The sequence below is a fragment of the Cetorhinus maximus genome, chromosome 6 (genome assembly GCF_964194155.1).
Source record: "Cetorhinus maximus chromosome 6, sCetMax3.hap1.1, whole genome shotgun sequence".
Classification (NCBI taxonomy): Eukaryota; Metazoa; Chordata; class Chondrichthyes; order Lamniformes; family Cetorhinidae; genus Cetorhinus; species Cetorhinus maximus.
In genome coordinates, this window is record NC_135884.1 from 152,101,020 (window position 1) to 152,125,039 (window position 24,020).

General features: G+C 45.4%; 1 protein-coding gene across 2 annotated transcripts in view; it reads right to left on the bottom strand.

Annotated features, from left to right (window-relative positions):
- The window catches only part of cdh11 (cadherin 11, type 2, OB-cadherin (osteoblast)), a 180,521-nt gene that overhangs the window by 34,546 nt on the left and 121,955 nt on the right, over positions 1-24,020 (bottom strand). The window contains exons 8-9 of one of the 2 annotated variants that reach the window (XM_078544661.1): positions 17,795-18,051; positions 3,639-3,775 (exon numbers count right to left, since the gene is read on the bottom strand). In XM_078544661.1, the coding sequence (XP_078400787.1) occupies positions 3,639-3,775; positions 17,795-18,051 (394 nt within the window). The remainder of the gene's footprint in view (positions 1-3,638; positions 3,776-17,794; positions 18,052-24,020) is intronic. The other variant, XM_078544663.1, reaches the window with a different exon arrangement.

The window sequence follows — 24,020 nt, forward strand, 5'->3', positions numbered from 1 at the left end:
AACTGCCCCACGCAGTCAAATAGCCTTTTTTCCCCACCTTCCCCATCTGCAATACATTTACAACTAATAAACAAAACTGTTCAAAGAAAATGGAAAATAAACACAGGGCAAAACTTTTTAGCTCGGAGGGCAGGCACGTGCCCACCCTGCTCGAATTGTAAAATGACGCTCATTGACGGTGAGCAAGCATCCCAACGCCAACGCGCAGTCCCACGATATTCTGTTCGGCGGGTGCACGCCGGAGTTGGCACTGCCAACAATTAAAAGGCCCGTTAAGGCCATTATCAAGGTACCGACTGACATTTTTCACTGCCTGTCCCACCTTACGATGGGCGGGGCAGGCGAATAAGCCAAGCGGCCTTTGCACTTTTTAGGAAACCTCATCTCCACGGGCGGGAACGAGGTTTCCTAAAGCAAATATAAAAATAAAGTAAAAAAATTTAAAATTGAATTAATAACATGTCCCCCGCTCCTGCGACAGGGTCACACGATGGGGGTGGGGTGGGGGGGAGGCGTGTTTTAATCAATTATTTATTTCTTTACGGTTTTTTTCTTGAAAATGCTTCATCTCCCTGAGGCAGCTCCGTGCTTCAGGGGGGATTGTGAAGCGCGCGCTCACCCCATTCACACTCCTCCCACCAACCCCCCCCACCCCCAACCACCCCCACACCTCCCGCCCGCAGTGGCAGCCCTGCCGCTCACGTTTCGTGCTGGATGGGCCCCTTTGATTGGCCCGCCCAGCACCAAATCACCTTCCGGCCTCAATCCCGGGTTCCCCACCGCCCCTCACCCACCTCCGCCCAAGGTCCCGCCCACAGTGATTTTTCTCCTGGGCTTTCGCGCAGTGCTCACGAGACGGCCGCTTAATTTTTGGAGATTCCAGGACAACCTTGGGAGGGCTGGGAACTCCAAAGCAGGAAGCCTAAGGCTCAACCGAAATTGGCCTAGCAGGGCCTCGTTTAGATAACACCAGCGAGCTGCTATCAAGGATTAATTTTGGGCCGCTTGCCATCTTGGGAGAGGATAGGGCTTGAAATGCTGCTGCTGCTGCTGGCGAGACCATCTGCTGGGAGCGACAGGAATAGTTGCTGTACTAGACTTGGCAAGGCCCGTGTCAATTTGTGTGCTGTGCAGTCAAGCTCTCTCACCATTGTTTACCTCGTCCTCAAAACACTAATCTCCAAAAAAAGATTGTTTTTAACATGTTAATATTCGCGGAGTAATTATGTCAAAAGGGAACAACAGAATTTGATCAAGACCCCCACCCACTATGAGGGAGAGAATCTAAATGCAGCTCTCCCTGATGAGTTAAATGGTGCCAGGGTAATGAAACCACTAATTCATCAAACCCTTAGTGGATTAAATCCGTAATTTGTTTAATTGACTAAGAAGGGAACTATTAAAATGATACTGAGGTAAAGGAATTCTGACGTATATCAGTGTGGGGTCCATACCGCCCCCACTTCAGAATTTTTGACCACGCTGTTTTGTATTTGACCTTTTATTTCCGTTTTGCGGGTGTTCCAGGCAGGGTTCGTGTTCCCTGCCAAACAGATCAGGTGTGCGGACATTGAGGGAGGGAAGAAGGAAGGGAGGAAGGAAGAAGGAAGGGAGGAAGGAAGAAGGCAAGAAAAAAAGGAAAGGAAATAAAGAGGAAAAGAAGAAAAGGAAGAAAAAAATAAACGAGGCAAAGAAAAGGGTAGAAAGAAGGAAGACAGAAGGAAGAAGAGAAAAGGGAAGAAAGAAAAAATAATGCAAGAAAGAAGGAAGCAGTAAGCAAAATAAATAGAAAGAAAAAAATGAAGGAAAGAAAGAAGAAGGAAAGCAAAATGAAGAATGGAAGAAAGGATGAAGGAAAGACTGACATTTAGATTGGGCCTTTCACAGCCATGTCGTAAAAATCCAACTGGTTCCCTCAACTGCCTCCTTATCCAGTCTGGGCCAATCCGTGACTCCAGTCCCACATCAACATGCTTGAATCTTAACTGCCCTCTGAATTATCCTTGCAAATCACATATTTCAGTGCCACGAGGGGATGGACAGTGAATGCCAGTCTTTTCATCAATGCCGACGTCTCAAGAATGAATAATAAAAGCAAAATTATATGGAAGAGGTAGAAAAATGGAGAGGATCTTATTTTAAAAGGGCTGGTTTGCCAAATCAATAGTGTTTACAAAGTGGAGTGACAAGCAATTACTTTCGAGTACAGCACGTAATCTGCAAATTGATTTTTATTTCTGAGCTGGTCAGAGATAGCCAAGTAGAAGGATTCTGAGCATAAGGATAGGAGGGTGGCAGGGGTTGGTAGTGGAGAGAGTGGCTACCACTAGCCTCATCTCCATTTATTATTTTATTTTCTAGTCTATATTTCTGAGTTAATAAAATCAGAATGTTTAACCCTACTGGACTGTGAGAAACACTAGCTGTAAATCATGGAGAGGAAAATTGGGCATCCTACCCTCTTCTGCAGTCAAATATTCCTCTATGTGCCCCGCCCCAAATGATTATGATCACTATGCCACTGGGGAGAAGACTCGTGCTCTTCCTTGAAGAGTAGCGTGGGGTCTTTTACCTTATGCCTGGATATAAGAGGAAAACCTTCCTCCACCTTCTCATAAAGTCCAGGCTAAGTTTGTGCAAAGAAGGAATTACATTCATGTTGGATCTTTGGTCACAGGTTTAGTTGGACTAATGGATCTGGGTTGCATGCTTGTTTCAGGATGACAGGTTGGTACCATAGACATAGCAGATCATTAGACAGTTCTTATGTCGAACACATTCTACTTTATTTACAAAGGAACTCAGCAGTTACACTTATGTACTTACAACTAAAAACCTGTCTCTACATTACTCTAGACTAGTGACAACAGACTACGAAGGTAGCCCATGCTACTCTGTTATTGGGTAATGAGATCATGTGATCTTCTATTATAACATTCTTCTTAAAGGTATATTACACAAGAGATTACTACAATTCATATAGCACCTTACACATCCACAGGGTGCCCCAAAGCATTCTACAGCCAATGAAGTGCTTGTTGATGATTAGTCACTGCTATAGCATGGGAAACGTGGCAGCTAATTCTGTGCATAGTAAGATTGCGCCAAGAATAATATAATCGAGAAGAGAGGCAAGTTGCCGAAGCTATTTGTCATCAGGGCGAACACAACAATAATGGTCAGGTCACCTGTTTTTACTGACGTTGGTTGAGGGATAAAGTTTGTCCAGGACACTGGAGAGAAGTCCTGTGTTCTGCCCTGAGGAGTGTCGTAGGATCTTTTACGTCCAAATGATGGAGCAGACAAGGCCTTGGTTTAACACCTCATCTGAAAGGTGGCACCTTCGGTAATGCAGCACTCCCTCAAGTGCTGGCATTAGGAATGCCAGCCTGGATTATGTACAGGTCTCTGGAATGGGACGTGAACCCATGCCTTCCGATTCAGGGAAAAATGAGCTCACATTGAGCAATGGCTAACACCTTAATAGTAACCTGGTAATTCACTTAATAAACAACCTGGTAATTCACTTAATAAACATCCTGGTAATTTGCTTAATAATCAGCCACAAAACCCTTGATACCCAAGATTCACTCACCGCACCCTGGCCATTAAAAGTGGATCTGCATCTCAATACTCACTGACTTCTGTTGCAATGACAGAGATATTTTGCCAGGCTGTTAGCTCTCTGTCCAGTGGCTCTGTGGTTTTTATAATCCCGTTCTGTGGATTGATGGTGAATGATCTGTCGAGGTATGATTGCTGTTCAATGGAGTATCTGAGGAATTGGGAAAAAAAGGAATGACTAATTAACCTAAGGAGTTACAGAGCAGGCTATGCAACTCAGGGATGTACCAAACATCCCCTCCCGCCCCCACCAAATTTATCCTTCGGTAACTTCTTTCACAGCTTTATCCCTTACCTCTCCTACTCCTCCTGAAAATGCTTGATAAATCTGACAGTCGAGGGAAGTCAGGTTAGCAGGAAAGTGTTGGCTAATACAAGGGAGACATTGGGCGATTGAATAGACAATGTTCCATTCCCCAAAGTTAACATTCAAGAGCTCAGTTAGCACAAACATATCCCCAAAAAATATAATCAGATTCTTAGCACACAGCTTCACCAACCGTGAGTACATTTCACAATTGTGGCTAAACGTTCACCAGAATTTCCATGTTTTACTCACTCCCGGGTATCTGTTATTCTATATATAAACCCCCCGAACCCCTCGATTAGAATCCAGTCTGTAACTCACTCCCGGGTATCTGTTATTTTATATATAAACCACACCGAACCCCTCGATTAGATTCCAGTCTGTAACTCACTCCCGGGTATCTGTTATTCTATATATAAACCACCCCGAACCCCTCGATTAGATTCCAGTCTGTAACTCACTCCCGGGTATCTGTTATTCTATATATAAACCCCCCCAAACCCCTCGATTAGTTTCCAACATGTAACTCACTCCCGGGTATCTGTTATTCTATATATAAACCCCCCCGAACCCCTCGATTAGTTTCCAACATGTAACTCACTCCCAGGGTATCTGTTATTCTATATATAAACCCCCCCGATCCCCTCGATTAGATTCCAGTCTGTAACTCACTCCCAGGTATCTGTCATTCTATATATAAATCACCCCAAACCCCTCGATTAGATTCCAGCCTGTAACTCACTCCCAGGGTATCTGTTATTCTATATATAAACCACCCCAAACCCCTCGATTAGATTCCAGTCTGTAACTCACTCCCGGGTATCTGTTATTCTATATATAAACCCCCGAACCCCTCGATTAGATTCCAGTCTGTAACTCACTAGAGGGTATCTGTTATTCTATCTATAAACCATCGAGCCCCTCAATTAGATTCCAGTCTGTATCTCACTATAGGGTATCTGTTATTCTATCTATAAACCACCTCGATTAGATTCCAGTCTGTAGCTCACTCCCGAGTATCTGTCATTCTATATGTAAACCACCCCGAACCCCTCGATTAGATTCCAGTCTGTAACTAACTCCCGGGTATCTGTTATTCTATATATAAACCGCCCGAACCCCTCGATTAGATTCCAGTCTGTAACTCACTCCCGGGTATCTGTTATTCTATATATAAACCACCCCGAACCCCTCGATTAGATTCCAGTCTGTAACTCACTCCCGGGTATCTGTTATTCTATATATAAACAACCCTGAACCCCTCGATTAGATTCCAGTCTGTAACTCACTCCCGGGTATCTGTTATTCTATATATAAACCCCCCCGATCCCCTCGATTAGATTCCAGTCTGTAACTAACTCCCGGGTATCTGTTATTCTATATATAAACCCCCCCGATCCCCTTGATTAGATTCCAGTCTGTAACTAACTCCCGGGTATCTGTTATTCTATATATAAACCACCCGAACCCTCGATTAGATTCTAGTCTGTAACTCACTCCCGAGTATCTGTCATTCTATATATAAACCCCCCGAACCCCTCGATTAGATTCCAGTCTGTAACTAACTCCCGGGTATCTGTTATTCTATATATAAACCACCCGAACCCCTCGATTAGATTCCAGTCTGTAACTCACTCCCGGGTACCTGTTATTCTATATATAAACCACCCCCAACCCCTCGATTAGATTCCAGTCTGTAACTAACTCCCGGGTATCTGTTATTCTATATATAAACCACCCAAACCCCTCGATTAGATTCCAGTCTGTAACTCACTCCCCGGTATCTGTTATTCTATATATAAACGACCCCGAACCCCTCGATTAGATTCCAGTCTGTAACTCACTCCCAGGTATCTGTCATTCTATATATAAACCACCCGAACCCCTCGATTAGAATCCAGTCTGTAACTCACTCCCGGGTATCTGTTATTCTATATATATATAAACCACCCGAACCCCCCGATTAGATTCCAGCCTGTAACTCACTCCCAGGGTATCTGTTATTCTATATATAAACCACCCCAAACCCCTCGATTAGATTCCACTCTGTAACTCACTCCCAGGGTATCTGTTATTCTATATATAAACCCCCGAACCCCTTGATTAGATTCCAGTCTGTATCTCACTATAGGGTATCTGTTATTCTATCTATAAACCACCTCGATTAGATTCCAGTCTGTAACTCACTACAGGGTATCTGTTATAAACCCCCTGAACCTCTTAGTTACATTCCAATCTGTAACTCACTCCTGGATATCAACACCTTTTAGGTTTAGCAATCCTTCTCTTTCATTAACTCACTGGCAAAGATCCCTCTGGTGCTCAGCAGTGACTAACTGGCTCTGTGTCTCGGTCGCTCTCTAATCAAAGGAAATGGAAATATACATCCTCTGGATCTCACTAATGCTGTCATGTGTAGTTTGCCAGAAGCCTGGTGGAAGATTATAAGTGTCCATCCAGCTCTGTGGGAGGCAGATATTCTCTCCATCAGTACAGTCTTTTGAGCACACATCCATCTCATTCTCTGGGATATTATTCCAAATCCCATATGTAGATTGGTACCCATGTGCATGTAGTAAAGCCTGGGAGGCTGCTGTATTAGATATTATATTAAAGCTCCCTGTCCTTTTCTAGTCCCGGACATTCACTCATTGCACATATTTTTTGGAAAACAGTTCTGCAACCCGAAGTTACTGCGATATTTGTTCATTTTACAAAGGACTTCAGACTCAATGTTATAGGGGATTTCAGCAATCCTGCACTCTCAGTGAAGAGCTACATGTAAACAGAGTGAAGATCAAGGATAGAGCTACCAGAGTGGTGTGGAGATTCAATAATTTACGCCCCTTGTGAACACTGGGTTGGTGAATTTACCCTTCATCTCTCCTTCCCTCCCTTTCTCTCTATGTTGGTATCTGCGCCTTCAGCTACCTGGGCCCGAAAATCTGGAATTCCCTCCCTGAAGCACTAAACCTCTTTTCCTCTCCGACTCTGCCCCTCCCTTTAAAACCCACCTCAGTGGCCAAATCACCCTGGCCTAATGTCTCCTTATTGTGGCATGGTGTCAAATTTTGTTTGTTCCTGCGAAGTGCCTGTGGAACTCGCTACCACAGAAAGTAGTTGAGACCCAAAACATGGTATGTTTTCAGGAAGGAGTTAGATATAGCTCTTGGGGCGAAAGGCATCAAAGGATATGGGGAGAAAGCGGGAGCAGGCTATTGAGTTGGATGATCAGCCATGATCATAATGAATGGTGGAGCAGGCTCGAAGGGCCGAATGGCCTACGCCTGCTCCTAGTTTTTATGTTTCTACCTTAGAATGATTTTCCAAAGCAGAGGCAATTATGTAAATGCATGTTGTTTATGTTTGTGGGATTCAGTTGGTGCAAAGTGACTGTCACATTTCCCTAACAACAGTGGTCACTGCACTTCAAAAAGTAATTCATTGTGTAAAGCACTTTGAGGGAAACATGTTTGGGTGTTATGCAAATACTCGTGGCTAAGTATCACACCACACTGTGTACTGACAACCTCCAAAAATAGCTTACGGCACCTGCCACGTGTGGATTGTCTCAAAGTGTCTTCCATGAGGGGAGAAGTGGATGTCAAACAGGAGATCAGCAATAAAGGAAGGGGAAAAGGGGTTGGTGTGGTGATGGGGTTGGAGGCTCAGCTGACGAGACTGACAGAAAGGAGAGAGATAGAATATGAACTCAGGTTGGGTGCGAAGGCTGAAGCGTTGGCATCCTGATAGTGGAGTGAAGCCATGACCTGTGACAGATCAATGAAAGGGAAAGGATGGATGAGGGAGTTTTGGCTGAGCTGAAGCTTAGTGAATGGGAGGCTAGCCAGAGGAGCAATCAAGTCTGGAATCACTCCGCACCAAGGAATACCGCCTCTAGTTTTATCACCGGAAAATGTTTTAAGCTTGGTGTCCTGACTGAGAAAAAACAGAGCTTCCCTGGAACCCACTGCCAATGTTAAGGGTTAAAAAATCATTCTTGCTTTAAGACGAAGGGACCATTAGTTAATTAGTCAGAGAACGCAAAGCAGACGGAAAGACCAGCTGCCAATGGGGAAGGGTGGTGGCTGGGGTGTGAGGGGGGTGGGGGTGGGGAGGGGAATGCAGCATTGTACGTGGCATTCGCTGGAGGTGAATGACGGAGGTGAGGAATGGAAATTAAGTCTGATTCAAGCCATCTGCCAATGATTGAGAATAAAATATTAGCAATAATTTATGTTGCAGATTTTCTTGTCTAGTAATCATGTAATGGAATATTGAAATGTAAAATATTCATATGACTATTAATTTTAAACGGGCACGTCTTTATTCAGAGCTTTTGGAAAGTATTTTTATGCTTTTGGGCCATGAGGGTTAATGTTATCCAGAGGGTATAGACTAAAGTTGAATTGTGGAGCTGGATTTTCTAGAATTTGTTTGGTAACTTTTGAAGATCATGTAAGAACCCAAGAAATGTTTGGGACAAGAAACGTTCATTCGACCAACACTCAGCCCAGTTTCTGTTTGACCTCAAACCCAACAACCCAATTCTCAACATACACCTCAATCCCTTCGCCTCTTCAGCCGATTCACAATGGGTGTCGGCAGCATTGCACTCGATGTTAACTCCAAGTGGATGGGTTTTGAGAATTATTTGAAATCATATTATTACTATTAGAGTTACAGGGGGAATTTAAACAGAACGCAAGAGATTTACACAGGCTGAGGTAAACTCCACAACTGGAGACATAGGGTGGAATCGTCTGCTCTTCCCATGGTGAGTTTGGTGACGGGGGTAGGAGGGTGGCAGGTGGGGACTGTGCCAACTTTCTGCCTGCATCCCGATTAAGTCGGTGTTGGTAAAGCTGGTGGATGGCCTTCCTGTCCCACTGCCAATTGAGGTCCTTAGGTGTGCAATTAATGCCCCTCTTGAGGCCCTCATCCTGCCACCGCTGGTACCAATCCAAGCGTGAAGCATGGCAGCGGACCCCTGGAGGGGTCCCTCGCTCAGGAAGACTCAGTGCATGACCAGGGATCCAGCGTTGGCAAGATGGGGGTGTGGGGCGGGGAGGAGAAGGCACTGACAGTCATACCCCTGCCTTTGCTGCCAAGCAACCCCCCCCTCCCCTCCCCCCCCACCCTTCCCCCCTCCTTGCGAACCCCCTCCACCCTTCCACCCTTCCCCACTCCCAGATATGGGCATTTGGTCTCTCCTCAATCTGGGGCCTCAGGCGGGTGTCGTGCAGGCCGCAATTACCTCCTTTCAGTGCTGCTGCTGCTGAGTGCAGAAGAGCTGTCAGACTCTGATTGGCTGACAGCTCTCAGTGGGCGGGACTTCCCCCCCAGGGTCCTTGGTTCTAGGGGAAGGCCTGCCGCTGGCCTGTCAAGTGCTTGACTGGCGCAAGTTGCGGCGGGGCGTCCTTGAGAAGGAGCAATGCGGGTTTCTCTCCTGCTCCCCAGCCGGCGGCCAAGACCCCAGACACTTCCACAAGGTTACACCCATTGTGGAAGGATATTACACGAGTGGGGTAGAGGCCACAGCAGGCTAGAGTGTGCCTGGGCTGTAGGAGGACAATAAATGAGTGGATTGAGTCAACGTTGGGGCAGCAATCGTGATAAGGTGTAATATTCTGTGGAAGAATATTAAATGTATCAATATAGGATAGCACAAAATGTGCAAAGCAATACAGAGAACAGCCAAGATACTGTAAGATATAATGATTTGGTGATCGCATGCTTGTGTTTCAAAACTTGGAATCATGGATGATAGAATAGTAACAGCGCAGAAGGAGACCATTTGACCCATTGTGCCTGTGCCAGTTCTCTACAAGAGCAACTAGGTTAGTCCCACTTCTCTGTCCATTCCCCACACCCCTGCAGGTGTTTTCCTCTTCTGGTGTTTATCCAGTTCCCTTTCAAAAGCCTTGATCGAATCTGCTTCCGCCGCTCTCTCAGACAGCACATTCTAGGTTCTGACCACGTGCTGTGTAAAAGTTGCATTTCATCAAGCGGCTCTTTGGTTCTTTTGCCATTCGCTGCCAATCAGTGTCCTCTGGTCCTCAAACCTTTCACCAATGGGAACAGTTTCTCCCTGTTTGTTCTGTCTCGATCCTTCATGACTTTCTTTTAAAGCTGTTATCAAAACTCCTCTCAACCTCCTCTTCCATAAAGAGAACTGATCCGGCTTCTCCAATCTTTTCATCCAACGCAAGTCCCTCGTCCCATTCCTGCAGGAAGCTCAAAGGATTAAAACCAGGCCTCATCCTCCATGGTCTGAAAGCCAGAGTGACCAACTTGGCTCTTTGTTAGCCCTGCTGTGAATGTTGCTGCACCTGTACGGGTGCTGTTGGGCTAACATTCATTTATGAGATATGGGCATTGCTGAGAAAGCTCCCTATTAATTGTCCTTGAGAAGGCGGTGGTGAGCTGCCTTCTTGAACTGCTGCAGTCCATGTGGTGTAGGTACACCCACAGTGCTGTTAGGGGAGGGAGTTCCAGGATTTTGACCCAGTGACAGTGAAGGAACGGCGATATATTTCCAAGTCAGGATGGGGAGTGACTTGGAGGGGAACTTCCAGTGGTGGTGTTCCCATCTATCTGCTGCCCTATCCTTCTAGGCATTGATATCATGGATTGGAATGTCGGAGGACCCTTGCCGGGTTGCTGCAGTGCAAGTTGTAAATAGTACACACTGCTGCCATTGTGTGCTTGTGGTGGAAGAAGTGACTATTTAATGTTCACACTCCTGACTTGTGCCTTGTAGATGGTGGACAGGCTTTGGGGAGTCAGGAGGCAAGTTACTCATCGCAAGATTCCCAGCCTCTGACCTGCTCTTGTAGCCACAGTATTTATATGGTTAGTCCAGTTCAGTTTCTGGTCAATGATAACCCCCAGGAACTTAATGGTGGGGGAATCAGTGATGGTATTGCCATGGAATGTCAATGGGAGATGAAAGTTGGGAAGATGTGGTCAATTATTGTCACAGTGCAAGTGAATGGTAAACCCTTAAAAATGGAAGTAGACATGGGTGCTTCTACCACTGTAGTAGGGGAACACACTTTCAGGTATTTAAATAAAGCTGATCAACAATTAAATTTGGAACAAACTTCTGCCAAGTTGAAAATGTACACAGGCGAAGAAATCCAGGTAAAAGATATCCCCAGAGTAACTATTCATTATAGACACCAATCAGCACAGCTACCAGTGATGATATTAGAAGGCGGAGGGCCAAGCCTTCTAGGTCGAAATTGGTTGAGGGAAATTAACCTTGATTGGTCAGTGAGATTTCATAAGGAAGCAGGAAGAGGTCCTGAGTTGGAAAAGGAACAAGGCAAGGTACTTCAGAAAGGATCTGGAGAGTTCAAGGACTGCAATTGGATGAAAAAGGAGTGTGTAGCCATTCAGCAACCTGAAGAAATGAAGACTATCTTAACCAACAACATGGAAAAACAGCAGAAGAAACTCAAGGAGACTCTGCTGAATGACAGAATTCAAGATGAAGTGAGTGAGCTTCGCAAAGAAAAGGAAAATCTGTTGAAAGACCTTCACACACGACAAGGATCCCTCAGGTCAAAGTTTGAGCCTCTGGAAAATTACGAAGAGAAACAGGAAGAATTTAACATCTCTCTGAACAAACTGAAGAACCAGTGGGCAGAGAAGATGCAGCAATGTTCAAATTTCCAGGAGGAAGCCAACAGATACAAGAAGGAGACAGAAGAGCTGAAGAATCAGCTGAATGAAGCTAAAGAGGCTTTGAAAGCAAAAGTCATAGAACTTTGCAAGATGCGAGTAGATAATGAAGTCATGGGTAGCTCAACCACTGAACTAAGACAAGTTGAGATTTCACTTAGAGAGCTTTGGCCGACAGTGAAGTCAAAAAAAAGGCCGAGACTAAATTCTATGGTAAAAAGAAGAATACACGTAGGAAGAGGATGCAGAATTACTGATGAGGCACCATCTTCAAACAAGACTAAGCCTGACACTTCCCAATGTGGAGGGGAAGGTGGAGGAAAGCCAGGGGTACCAAAAAGCGACTCATGGTTTGTATAGTCGCAACCAACAATTTACTGTTGGAGAAGCAGCATATGTAATGAATTTCGGTGGAGGACCAAAGTGGTTACCTGGTAAAATAAGCTTTGTGACCGGACCATTGTCATACCACATGGCACTGGAGGGCCAGGTCACCAGTAAGTTTGTGGATCATTTAATAAGAAGGGAGATACCCAACAAAATGATGTTCCACCTGTAACCATTACTGAAACTACGGTTCCTGTTGAAGTTGCTCAACCAAGGACAGACATGCCCGATGTCTCTGTCGGAGTGGACGACACTGAACTGCCTGTGCCTAATGAGGTACCTGATGTTAATGCGGCTCCAGAGAATGTGGTTCCTATGAAAGAATCGGAAGTTGTGGAGCTGCCACGTTCCACATGGATCAGGGAACCACCTGAAAGGCTGAACTTGTAATTTCATGACCTGTGTAAATACTGTAATGTCTTGAGGTAAATATCCTTGTAAATACAAAATGTACAGAAAAGTTAAAGGGGGAGGAATGTAGTAATTATAGTTTTGAGAAACGTAGGATTGTAGCTTTAAGAATAATCCAGTGTTGTAAGGTCACATGGTCTATGTAAACCAATGGGTGAGCAGCATGGGGACACTCTAGGAGAGTTCTTCTTTAGTTATAGAGTTGATGCACACGTGAAGTTGCTGCTGCTGTCTTGTATATAAAGTTATTTGTGTCCACCAAAAAAGGTTGTCTGGAAGACCAACTCTATAACAAAATGCTACCTTGGTGTCAGGCGCAGTCACTCTCTCACCTCTGGAACTCAGCCCTTCTGTCTATGTTGTGGCCAAGGCTGTAATGAGGGCTGGAGCGGAATGGTTCTGGTGGAATCAAACTGAGCATCAGTGAGCAGGTCACAAATGCTGCTCAATAGCACTGTTGGTGATATCTTCCATCATTTTGGTGATTATTGAGGTGGTAATAGGTCAGATTAGGTTTGAATTGCCTGGGTCATTCTGCATTTGGCCAGTGTTGTAGCTGCACTGTTTCAGCTTGGCTAGAGGTGCAGCTAGTTAAAGAAATACTTGTATTTATATAGCGCCTTTCACAACCACCTGACATCCCAAAGCACTTTACAGCCAATTAAGTACTTTTGAAGTGTAGTCACTGTTGTAAACATGGCTGTTAATTTCTGCAGAGCAAGCTCCCACAATCAGCAATGTGATAATGGCCAGAATGTCTAATTTCATGTGATGCTTATTGAGAGATAATTATTGGTTGGAGCACCAGGGATAACTCCCCTTCCTTTTTTTCACACTAGTGGCCATGGGATCTTTTACACCCACCTGACAGTGCAAATAAGACGTTGGTTTAACACCTCATCTGGAAGACGGGAGAAAAAGTCTTCAGTAATACTACAGGATGTTGGCAGAGCCCATCGCCATTGCTGTCTCCAGTGCAGTCAACCATTTCTTAATATCAGGTGGGGCGAATCGAATTGGATGCGGATGAGCATTGGTGATGCTGGAGACCTCAGGAGGAGGCCGAGATGGATCATCTACTCGGCACTTCTGGCTGAAATTGGGGTTGCAAATGCTTCAGCCTCACTGACTTGTTGAGCCCTCTTCTAATCATTGAGGATGGGGTGTTTCCACCTCCGGTTAGTTGTTTAAGTGCCCATTACTATTCCTGACTGGATGTTACTGGAAAGCAGAGATTTGATCTGATCCATTGGTCTGGTGATCACTTGACTCTGTCTATTCTGAGTGTACGAGGTAAATTGGGCCGTTTTTTAATAAAACAGGAAGCATGTGTCGTTTTCTAGAATCATGCTGGCAGGTCAGTAGCCAACATCAATATTAGTGTTGCTTTAGACATCATTGTCTATGATTAGTGATTAGTGTAGACCACACTCGGACTGCTGGCAGATTTCCCTACCGTCTGCAAGACCCAATCCTCTTGCTCCTAGAGCAGTAATTCTGGGATTCTTTGCCTCCAGTTAATAAAACACAGACCTTCACCAACACACATGCACACGCACACGCACAAACACACACACGTGCACAGGCACACACGCACAAGCATGCACATACACCTCCTCCCAGACACATACACACATACAAACACACAAATACCTCCATTCCCCACCCCCCCAAAAAAACCACATACACACCTCCTCCCAGACACACATGCGTACACACACCTCCACACACACACACACACACAAGCACACGGCTATCTCTCCTCCATCAAAAGACACAGCTGAGACCTGATAATCGTGCCAATGTTGACAGTCTGGGAGTCTAACACTTTGCACTGGGTCCCCAGACAGCTGCCAGAGAGCTCTCAAATCAATTTAAAAAAATGTCTGCGTAGGATTTAAATTTGTGGCGCTCTACGAGTTAAAGGATGGAGCTGGAACCTTTCTGATTTATTCCCCTATCCTTTCTCAAACAAAACAACTCACCATTTTGATTTGGGTTAGAGGATCTAAGTTAAAAAATCTTTGCCTGCAGATCCTCAAAATGGTTTGTGTGTCTAGCTCTGCCTTCAGTTCTGTCAGTGTCTCGGGAGGTAAGCTGTGGTCTTGTGACAGAGATGTGTCCCGCACTTAGCTGGTTCACATTCTTGCCCCCTGGGGAGTTTAGATTTGCAAACCATGTTGTCAAACAGATCAAATGCAGCTGGGATTACTGGAGTACTGTATATATAATGCAACCTGCTAGAATCTAATTCTGATATACTGAAACACCATTTGTAAAATCCCAGTTTTGCAATTTAGCTGCTTTGAAACAAAATAAGACAGTTCCCCTCATACAATGAAATTATCAGTCACATACAGTGAGAATCTGAATCCTAATCTCCTGTTACAAATTTCCAAAAGGAAAAAGCAATCAAATTTGCCTGACAAACTGTTTAAAAATGATTGTCTACAGTCACAGGAGACTTAAAACAACAATGTGCATTTATATAGCACCTTTAAAGCAATAAACTGTTCCAAAGCACTGCACCAGGGGCATTATCAGACAAACAAAGCGACATTAAAACAGATATTCAAACATTAGGTCAATTGTGGTAGGTTTTAAGGAGTATTTTAAAGGAGGAGCGAGAGAGAGAGAGATGGAGAGGCAAATCCATTTATTCAGGGAGTTCAAGAGCTTAGGAATGTAGGAAATAGAAGCAGGAGGCAGCCATTCGGGCCCTCGGGCCTGTTCCACCATTTAACTAGATCATGGTTGATCTTCTACCTCAATGCCATTTTCCCACACTATCCCCATATCCCTTAATATCTTTAATATCTCGAAATCTATCAATTCCTGTCTTGAACAAACTCAATGACTGAGCCTCCGCAGCCCTCAGGGTTAGAGAATTCCAAAGATTCACCACCCTGTGAGTGAAGAGATGTCTCCTCAGCTGAGCCCTAAATGACCTGCCCCTTATTCTGTAACTGCGTCCCCTGGTTCTGGACCCTCCAGCCAGAGGGAACATCCTTCCTGCATCTACCCTGTCGAGCCCTGTAAAGAGTTTTGCCTGCTTCAAGGTGGCTGGAGTGACTGAAGGCCCATGATGTATGCAGTAAGCAGGGGATGGGGAAGAGGCCAGAACAGCAGAAATGCAGAGCTGTTGGGCGGTTGTGAGATTGGAGGAGGTTACAGAGACAGAGTGCGGCGAGCGCATGGAGGGCTTTGAAGACGAGGATAAGAATTTTATATCTACGGTGCTGCTGGACCAGAAGGGAATGTAGGTCAGTGAACACACTGGTGACAGGTAAACATGACTTGGTGCGAGTTAGGACATGGGCAGCAGAATTCTGGATGAGTTCAAGTTTATGGAGGGTGGAAGATGAGAGTCCAGTCAGAGTTTTTTAATAGTTGGATTTTTAAGTAACAAAATGAGGGTTTCAGTGGCAGATGATGAGCTGAAAGGTGAAAGACGGTCTTGGTGACAGAGCATATGTATGTTAAGGGTTTTATACAGAGGTGGTTTCCTCGCCCACCCTCAGCTGGAAAACCCTCTTTACTTGGCTGGGTCACCCTGCAGCGAGTTAACGACTCAGGGCGAGACTTTCCGCCCCCATCCGAGAGGAAATCTCACCTCTGAGAGCTGCCGGCCAATCGGCCAGGCAGCAGCTCCCTGGACCCAGTCGCATTCCCAGGGAGCAGTGGCCACTGCTGGTGTTCCCAGCAGTCCCCAGTGTCGAGAAGCCCAGGGTTTTGCCCAGTGCAGGCTGGCAGTTTCCAGCCAGGGCGATGGTGTCGGGGCGGTTCGGTTAGCAGGGGGTGTGGGGGTGGCGGGGGGGGGTGGTGGGTGATCATGGGGGGAAGTGGGAAGTACTGCGAGGTGAGGGGTGGCCTCCATTTGACACAGGGTGCCCAAACAAGAGGCACCCCCTCAGCCCGCTACAAGGTTGCCAGGTAGCGATAACACTTCCCACCCCTGGTAAAATTCCAGGGACCACAGGAGGCCATTGAGTGCCTCAGCTGGCCCAAGGTAGGTCTGGCCACCCACCACCTCCCCTGCTGCTGGCAAAATACCAGTGGAGGCAGGTAGGGGGCAGGCATGGCGTCACCATCATGGCACCTGATTGCATGGAACCCTCCACTTCGCAGTCTGACAGCCTGCTCCTGGAGGGAGCTGTGAGGTTCCCACCAATGGGGTTGGACGCCCAGCTCAGGATCAAATAGGACAGCAAGATTGCAAAGAGTCTGGTTCAGCCTGAGACAGTGACCAAGGACAGGGAAGGAATCGGTGGCAAGGGAAGGTAGTTTGTGGTGGGGCTGATTACCATTTAATGGAATGTTAGACAAGCACCCTGTGATAATGGAGGGGCGGACATAGGTTGTGGGTGCCATCTGCATAGATGTGGAATCTACTGCTGCGTGTTTTCTTATAATGTCAACGATTCTTCCGCTAACATAGGTCACAAGTTATTTTACAATATTAATCACTAACAACTACTGAGGTTGCTGTTTTCAGTGTTTCTATGTTGAAATGATGGGAGGATTCATAGGCTGACTTAACAGCCTGACAGGCCCCAAGTTGACAGCTCCTTCCGTGGCCAGAACCATCTCTGTAACAGTTCATAGCAGGGGTTAGTCCTACACTGTGGGAGAGTTTAATGGGTTCCCACTATCCTCACCTACCGGACTCAAGTATCTCACTTGCCATCAATCCAGAATTTGGAGCCAGAGCCCCAGTATTCACTGGTGAGGAGAGCCTTGAGTGGGGTTTGAACCCCAAACCTTCTGACTCAGAAGCAGGTACAGCATATGTGCTCCAGTAACTGGTGGGCACACAATCAGAGCATATTCAGGTCAGATATCAGGAAGAAGGCCTTAACCAATATATTGGTGAAAAAAGAGACATGTTGCCAAAGTTTTTGATCTTGCACTCATCATGCTCATAATGTGGCTCAGTTACACTTCTAAATGTGACATACATTCATACACAGGCACCCATTCTCCGCAAGCAAAAGGAATATGCTCCAGCCTTGCACCTGTTTTTGAATTACCCAGAAACTTGGGGAGCCTATCATTCCCTGTTGCCTTCTCCATGGCAACACCTCGACCAATCAGAGCTGATTTTCCAACCAATCAGCACCCATTTTTTCTGTAGTCTAAATTGGTCAGTGATTGGTCAAAATTTGACATCCTTGCATTTGTCCTGACGAGTGCAGGATGAAAAGCTTCGGCTCACAGGTCTCTCTTTTCAGCAAGATTCAAGTTCTGCGCTACCGAGCGACTGTTTGGTGCCCGAGACAGAGCTGCAACAAGGAGCAAATTCCAGATAGCTTCACGAGTAAATAAGAACGGGACAGGAGCCACCCGTCACATGGGTGTCACAATGAGGAAACGTACCTGATGGGACTACGACCTAAATCGTGGTCCATGGCGTGCACCTGGCCCACTGTAGTTCCAGCTGGAGCGCTTTCGTTGACTTCCATGAAGTAGACAGGCATGGAGAATACAGGAGGCTCATCTGCGTCCTCCACAGAGATCTTGACTGTCGCCGTATCCTTGAAGGGGCCCCTGCTGACGAAGCGAGGATCAAAGTATACATTGGCCGCCTCCACTTTCAGGGAGTACAACTTTTTGGTTTCAAAGTCCAGGCCCTGCTAAAGGTAGTGACAGAGATGAATTACTTGGCAGCGAGAACAGGCTGAGCTCAAACGAACACTGATGAATAGGCAGGGTATGGGGGCAACACCATGATGGATGTTAATAGCTGCGCTTATAGACTAACTGAGATGAAATATTTCATTCCGAATTCAAGCGACAGAGGGAACAAAGCACCATTTCTGTCATCCACCTCTACCATGTTCTCTGTGCATTGCAGTAAGATCTAGGTGCAGCTGTCTTTAGCTTCGATTTTACATAAGGTCCAGTGACCTTTCAAACACATTAGTTTACATAGAATAGTATGAAACATACAGGACAAAAACACATCATTCAGATAATTGGTCCACGTCAGCGTCTATGCTCCAAATGAGCCTCTTCCCCACCTCTCTTCATCTAATCTCATCAACATATCCTTCTGTTCCTTCCTCCCTCATGTATTCCGCTTCAATGCATCCATGCTACCTACCTCAACAACTCCATGCAGTAGCATTTCACATTCTCACCATTCTCTGGGAGAAGCAGTTTCTCCTGAATTTCCGATAGCATTTATTAGTGCCTATCTCCTATTGATGGCTCCTAGTTTTGGCCTCTGCACAAGTGGAGACATATTCTCTATGTCTATCCTATCAAACCCTTTCATAATCATAAAGACCCCAGCGGTATCAATCCTCTTTCTCTGCAGAAAACAGCCCCAGCCTAAACAGTCTTTCCTGCCAGAAATAACCTTTCAGTTCAGTCCTGGCATCAATCTTGTCCATCTTTTTTGCACTTTCACCAGTCCTTCTATATCCTTCTTATAATATGGGGATTGTGCACAATACTCCAAGTACGGTCTAACCAATGTACCATACAGTTTTAACGTCACTTGATTGGATCACACAATGATAAAGCACAGGAGGAGGTCATTTGGCCCATTATCCCTATGTCAGCTATCCAATTAATTCTAGCCCCCTTCTCTTTCCACATTGTCCTGATTTTTCTTTCCCTTTCCATTTACATCTTGAATTCCCTTTCCTAAGTTATTATTGAATCTGCTTCATCCACCCTTTCAAGCAGTGTCTTTCATAATCCACTGCTTTTCAATTGTCTCCCTCTAGAAATGAACCCCAGTGCTTTAGTTCACACACCTGTCGCTGTGTCTTTTTCATCATGTGGGTACCTCCCAGATTGTCTGTGACATCAGCTACATCATTATTTCATAGGAAAATAATCCAAAATGATGGGTTTAGAGCAACCATGCTTAGGGCTGAACTTCACAGCCTTGTTGTAGCCATGTTGTCAGGGACGTTGGGGTCGAGAGGGGATTTAAATCCAAGACATAGAGTAGCACAGCCACATTCTCACTTCATCTACCTTCCAGTCATCCATTAGAATTAGTATCAACTCCAACACCCTGACCTCTCAGCCTGACCTAGTCCAACCAGAGGGCTGAGCCATAATCGATTCGATGACCCCAATAACCACCTATTCCAATCACAGCCCCTCAATCCCCAGCTACTCCGGGCAGCCTGAACCCCCTGCGTAGTCCAATCTGTAACCTGTACCCACCTCAGCTGATGTGATACTGTATTTTAGCTGCTTCGAAAGTGCTTTCTGCCAACTTCGGGTTTGAATTGTTGGTAAACAAGTTTGGTTGTCCTGGGATATACTCAATTTAAAATTTTCCAATCTTGGGCAGTGCAGAGGGTAATGGGTCTAGAACTGACCTTTGTACATCCCGGGAAGAGTGAGAGTCAAGTGAGGCTGTCCTTTCCTGAGAGACTTCTAGCATTCCTGACTAGAAAAATGCTTTCATCTGGACTAACCCTAATGCAGATGAGGGTGAGACAGGGCTCAGTGGTGATGCCACACTTGGTCGAATAGCAGATCGAGATTCATCACATGGGCTTCTATGGCAGGGGTGTCATAGAATTCTTATGGATGCATTGAAGCAAATGGGAGCATGAGTTAGCAACTCTCATCAAAAGAGGACACTACAGGAATACAAGCTGGGATTGTTTATTGCAGAGCATCAGAACTTTAGTCTGAGGGAACCAATCAATAAAAAGGGCAAAGATCACAGGATCTCTCTCCTAATTAATGCGCTCTACCAAGCAATGTCCAATAGCGGCAGATTTTCTTTCCTGACTAGGTAAAGCAACAGGGCCAGGGTTCAACTCCACATTCAGGCAGTGCTCTTCAGGTCACAAATATCAGATAGCCACTAACAAATCCAGTAAGGCATTCGGGAGAAAAATCGTTACCCAGAGCATGGTGGGAATGTGGAGCTCGCTGCAGGGATAGCATTGATGCATTTAAGAGGAAGCTAGATAAACACGAGGGGGGGAAAGGAATAGAGGGTTATGTTGATAGGGTGAGATGAAGAGGGATGGGGGGAGGTTCATGCGTAGCAGAAACATCAGCATAGAGCAGTCGGCTTAATGGATATTTCTTTGCTCACATTCTATGTAATTCTTTTGGGTCAAAAATTTAAAGCATGCAGATCTTTCAGTTTAAAAACAAAAGGTAGAAAGGAACCTTTAAGACTAGAATGACATCTATCATGACTGATCAGGGTAGTAAAAAAAAACAGATGGTAAGATTAGCATGAATTTTACATACAAACTGACAGCCCTAATTAGGATGATGTTGTGAAGGGCTGAATAATGGATTACATTGAGTTTGGGTCCATACACGGCTTTCCAAGGTCAGCCATGGTGTTAAACTTGCTCCAGCTGATTAAATAGAGCTGGCACAGGATTAGCTACAGAGGCACATCTACAAGAGATAATATGACACAGTCCATGTCTGTCCTTCAGTAATAGATGATCCAGGATTTTAAAGCAAATTAATGCATCCAGCTCATTCCTGGCATCTTCAAATCTCTCCATGGCCATCGCCCCATTCAAACTCTGTAACCTCCTCCAGTTCTGCTACTCTCTGACATCTCTGCACTCCTCCAGTTCTGGAATTTTATACATCCTGGTTGCCTTCACTTCACCATTGCTGCTGTAGCATCGACTGCCATGGCTCTGAGCCCTGGGAGTGCCTCCCTAAATCTCCCTGCTTCTCACTCCGCCTTTCAGGCACTCCTTAAGGTTTGACCACCTACCAGGGAAACAAATGTTTTTTTACACAACACATTGTTATGATCTAGAATGTGCCGCCTGAAAGGCCAGTGGAAGCAGATTCAATAGGAACTTTCCAAAGGCAATTGGATATGTTCTGGAATGCAAGGCCATGGGGAAAGAGCAGGGGATTGAGGCTAATTGGAGAGCTCTTACAAAGAGCCGGCACTGATATGATGGGCCGAATGGACTTCTTCTACATTGTATGTTACTCTCATTCATTGAAGTGAGGGAGGTCAATGTTGGGGGATGGGGTTATTGTTCATTTTGGATACCAGCGTTGAGCGATTCCAGCTCATGCACAGGAAGCTTCACTTAAATATATCCCTCGATATCAGCAATAATCATCAGCCTTCACTGCAACAACAGAGGCAGCTGATAGAGCACCCTCAACATAGTAAAACATCCAAAGGCGCTTCAGAGGAGCGTAATCAGATAGAATTTGACACTGAACCATGTAAGGAAAAATTAGAGAAAATGACTAAAAGCTTGGTCAAAGGGATAGGTTTTAGGGAGCATCTTTGAGGAGGAAAGAGAGGAACTGAAGTTTAGGGAGGGAATTCCAGAGCTTGGAGCCCAGGCAGCTGAAGGCAGAGTCACCAATGGTGGAGCAATGAATGGGGGATGCAGAAGGGGCCAGAATTGGAGGAGCACGGAGGTTTTGGTGGGTTATAGGGCTGGATTAAAACAAAGATAGCAGGGCAGTGGGGGATGGTGAGTGGGGTGGTGGTTGAGGCCACGGAAGGATTTTAAAACTGGATGCAGATTTTAAAATCAAGGCATTGCTTAAGCGGGAGTCAATGTAGGTGAGTGAGGCCCAGAGAGTGATAGGTGAATGGGACTTGGTGTGAGTTAGGACACAATGGACAGCCCCGTTCCCCCGCCAGTGTATCAGTGCGAGAATGGTTTATTTCCTCACGGATGCCATGATTTCTATTGCCAATTTTGTGCCCGTTTACTCTCCGTTCTGGGCAGTTTTGGGAGCTGTGGATTCTTGCCCAGTTGGAACTCATGTGAGACTGCTGCAGATTTACTTCTCTGAGACTTCAGCAGTTGGCAGCGATAGATCTTTGTGCTATCAATCTGGCTGGGATTCAAAACTCCAGTCTCAGAAATATATAAAAAAATAACTTGCATCCTATAACTAAAGGTCATCTCTCCTCCTTTCTGTTTAAAAATAGAATAATTTTAATAAAACATAAAGTGTGTGAGAACGTAAGGTGAAAGGGGGAAATAGTGAATAAGTTCCCCACTTGAATGAAGAGAATCCAAGGACTTCGACTTGCCAACTCTGGCTGGTGTGCATGCCTGGAGGTTTCATCACATGACCTCCTGCCACAAACCACCCCTCCCGCCATTGGCCAATCTTCCAGGCACCTATTTCTCACAGCCAATTGGAACGAGAACAATCTTTGTCACTCCAGTGAGTTTAGCTTGGGAGGAGACAGTGGTGTAGTGGTATGTCCCTGGGCTAGTAATCCAGTGGCCCTGGCTAATTAGTGACATGGGTTCAAATCCCACCATAGTAGCTAGTGGAATTTGAATTTAGTTGATAAATCTGGAATTGAAAGCTCGTCTCAGGAATGATAACTATTACCTGGCTCACTAATGAAGGAAGTCTGCCATTCTTACCTGCACTGGCCTGCATGGGACTCCAGACCCACAGCAATGTGGCTGACTCTTAACTGCCCTATGAAACAGCCACTCAGTTCTAGGGAAACTAGGGGTGGGCAATAAATGCTGGCCTTGCCAGTGATGCCCACATCCCATGAAAGAATAAAAAAAGTCAAACAGCCTTTATTTCAATATTTCTGCACCTAATCATAGATTATTACAGCACGGAAGAAGGCCAATCGGCCCATTGTGCCTGTGCCAGCTCTTTGAAGGAGTGATCCAATTAGTCCCACTCCCCTGCTCTTTCCCCATCACTTGGCAAATGCTTTCCTTTCCAATTCCCTTTCTGAAAGCTCACATTGCTCCATCAGAATTCAAGGGCACCTCTACATTTAAGGCCATGCAGTGAATCTGTTTCTAACAATCCTTTAGGCAGTACCTTTCAGTTCCAGTAATAAATACAAGTGTTTGAGGAAAACAAAAAGAACGTTTGTTTTTGAATGCCCCTCCCACCTTACAGGCAACAGTGACCTGGAGATTAATCTTCAATTCTTGAAGACTCCTGGACAATCCTAGAGCTGGGCTGATTCCCCATTGCAATCTGTAATCAGCAGTGTTCAACCATCAGCTGAACAGACACAATGTGCAATTTGTTGATCAACACTCCTCGTGAATGAGACCCCTCAACTGGACTGTTAAGCTGTTAAAGAAAAGCATACGGGATTCTTGGCTTTATAACTAGAGAGAAGTAAGGAGTTTCCATGATACTTATAGAAATCACTGGGTAGGCCTCAGGCAGAGTACGGTGTCCAATTCTGGGCACCATACCTTAGGATAGATGTCAAGGCCTTGGAGTAGATGGAGATGAATGTGGTAACCTGATGACCCTTAAGAAGAATGTTCTAATGAAAGATCACATGACCTTAGTATCCAATAGAAGAGTAGTGCGGGCTCCCTCAGTAGTCTATAGTTAGAGTCTGTAGTGTAGAGACAGGGTTTGAGTTGAAAGCACACAAGTGTAGCTGCTGAATGTCTTCGTAAATAAACAGAATGTGTTCCACCTAAGAAGTATCTACTGACCTACTCTGTCTATAGTACTAACTCGGCTGCCCCACAGCAAGCATGCAATCCGGACTCATAAGTCCCAACAAACTGGTGAACAGGATCCAACAATGAGATTTACGTGAGTGGTAGCAGAGACAAAACATTTCAATTATCTGAGGAGACTGAAGAAGATGGGATTG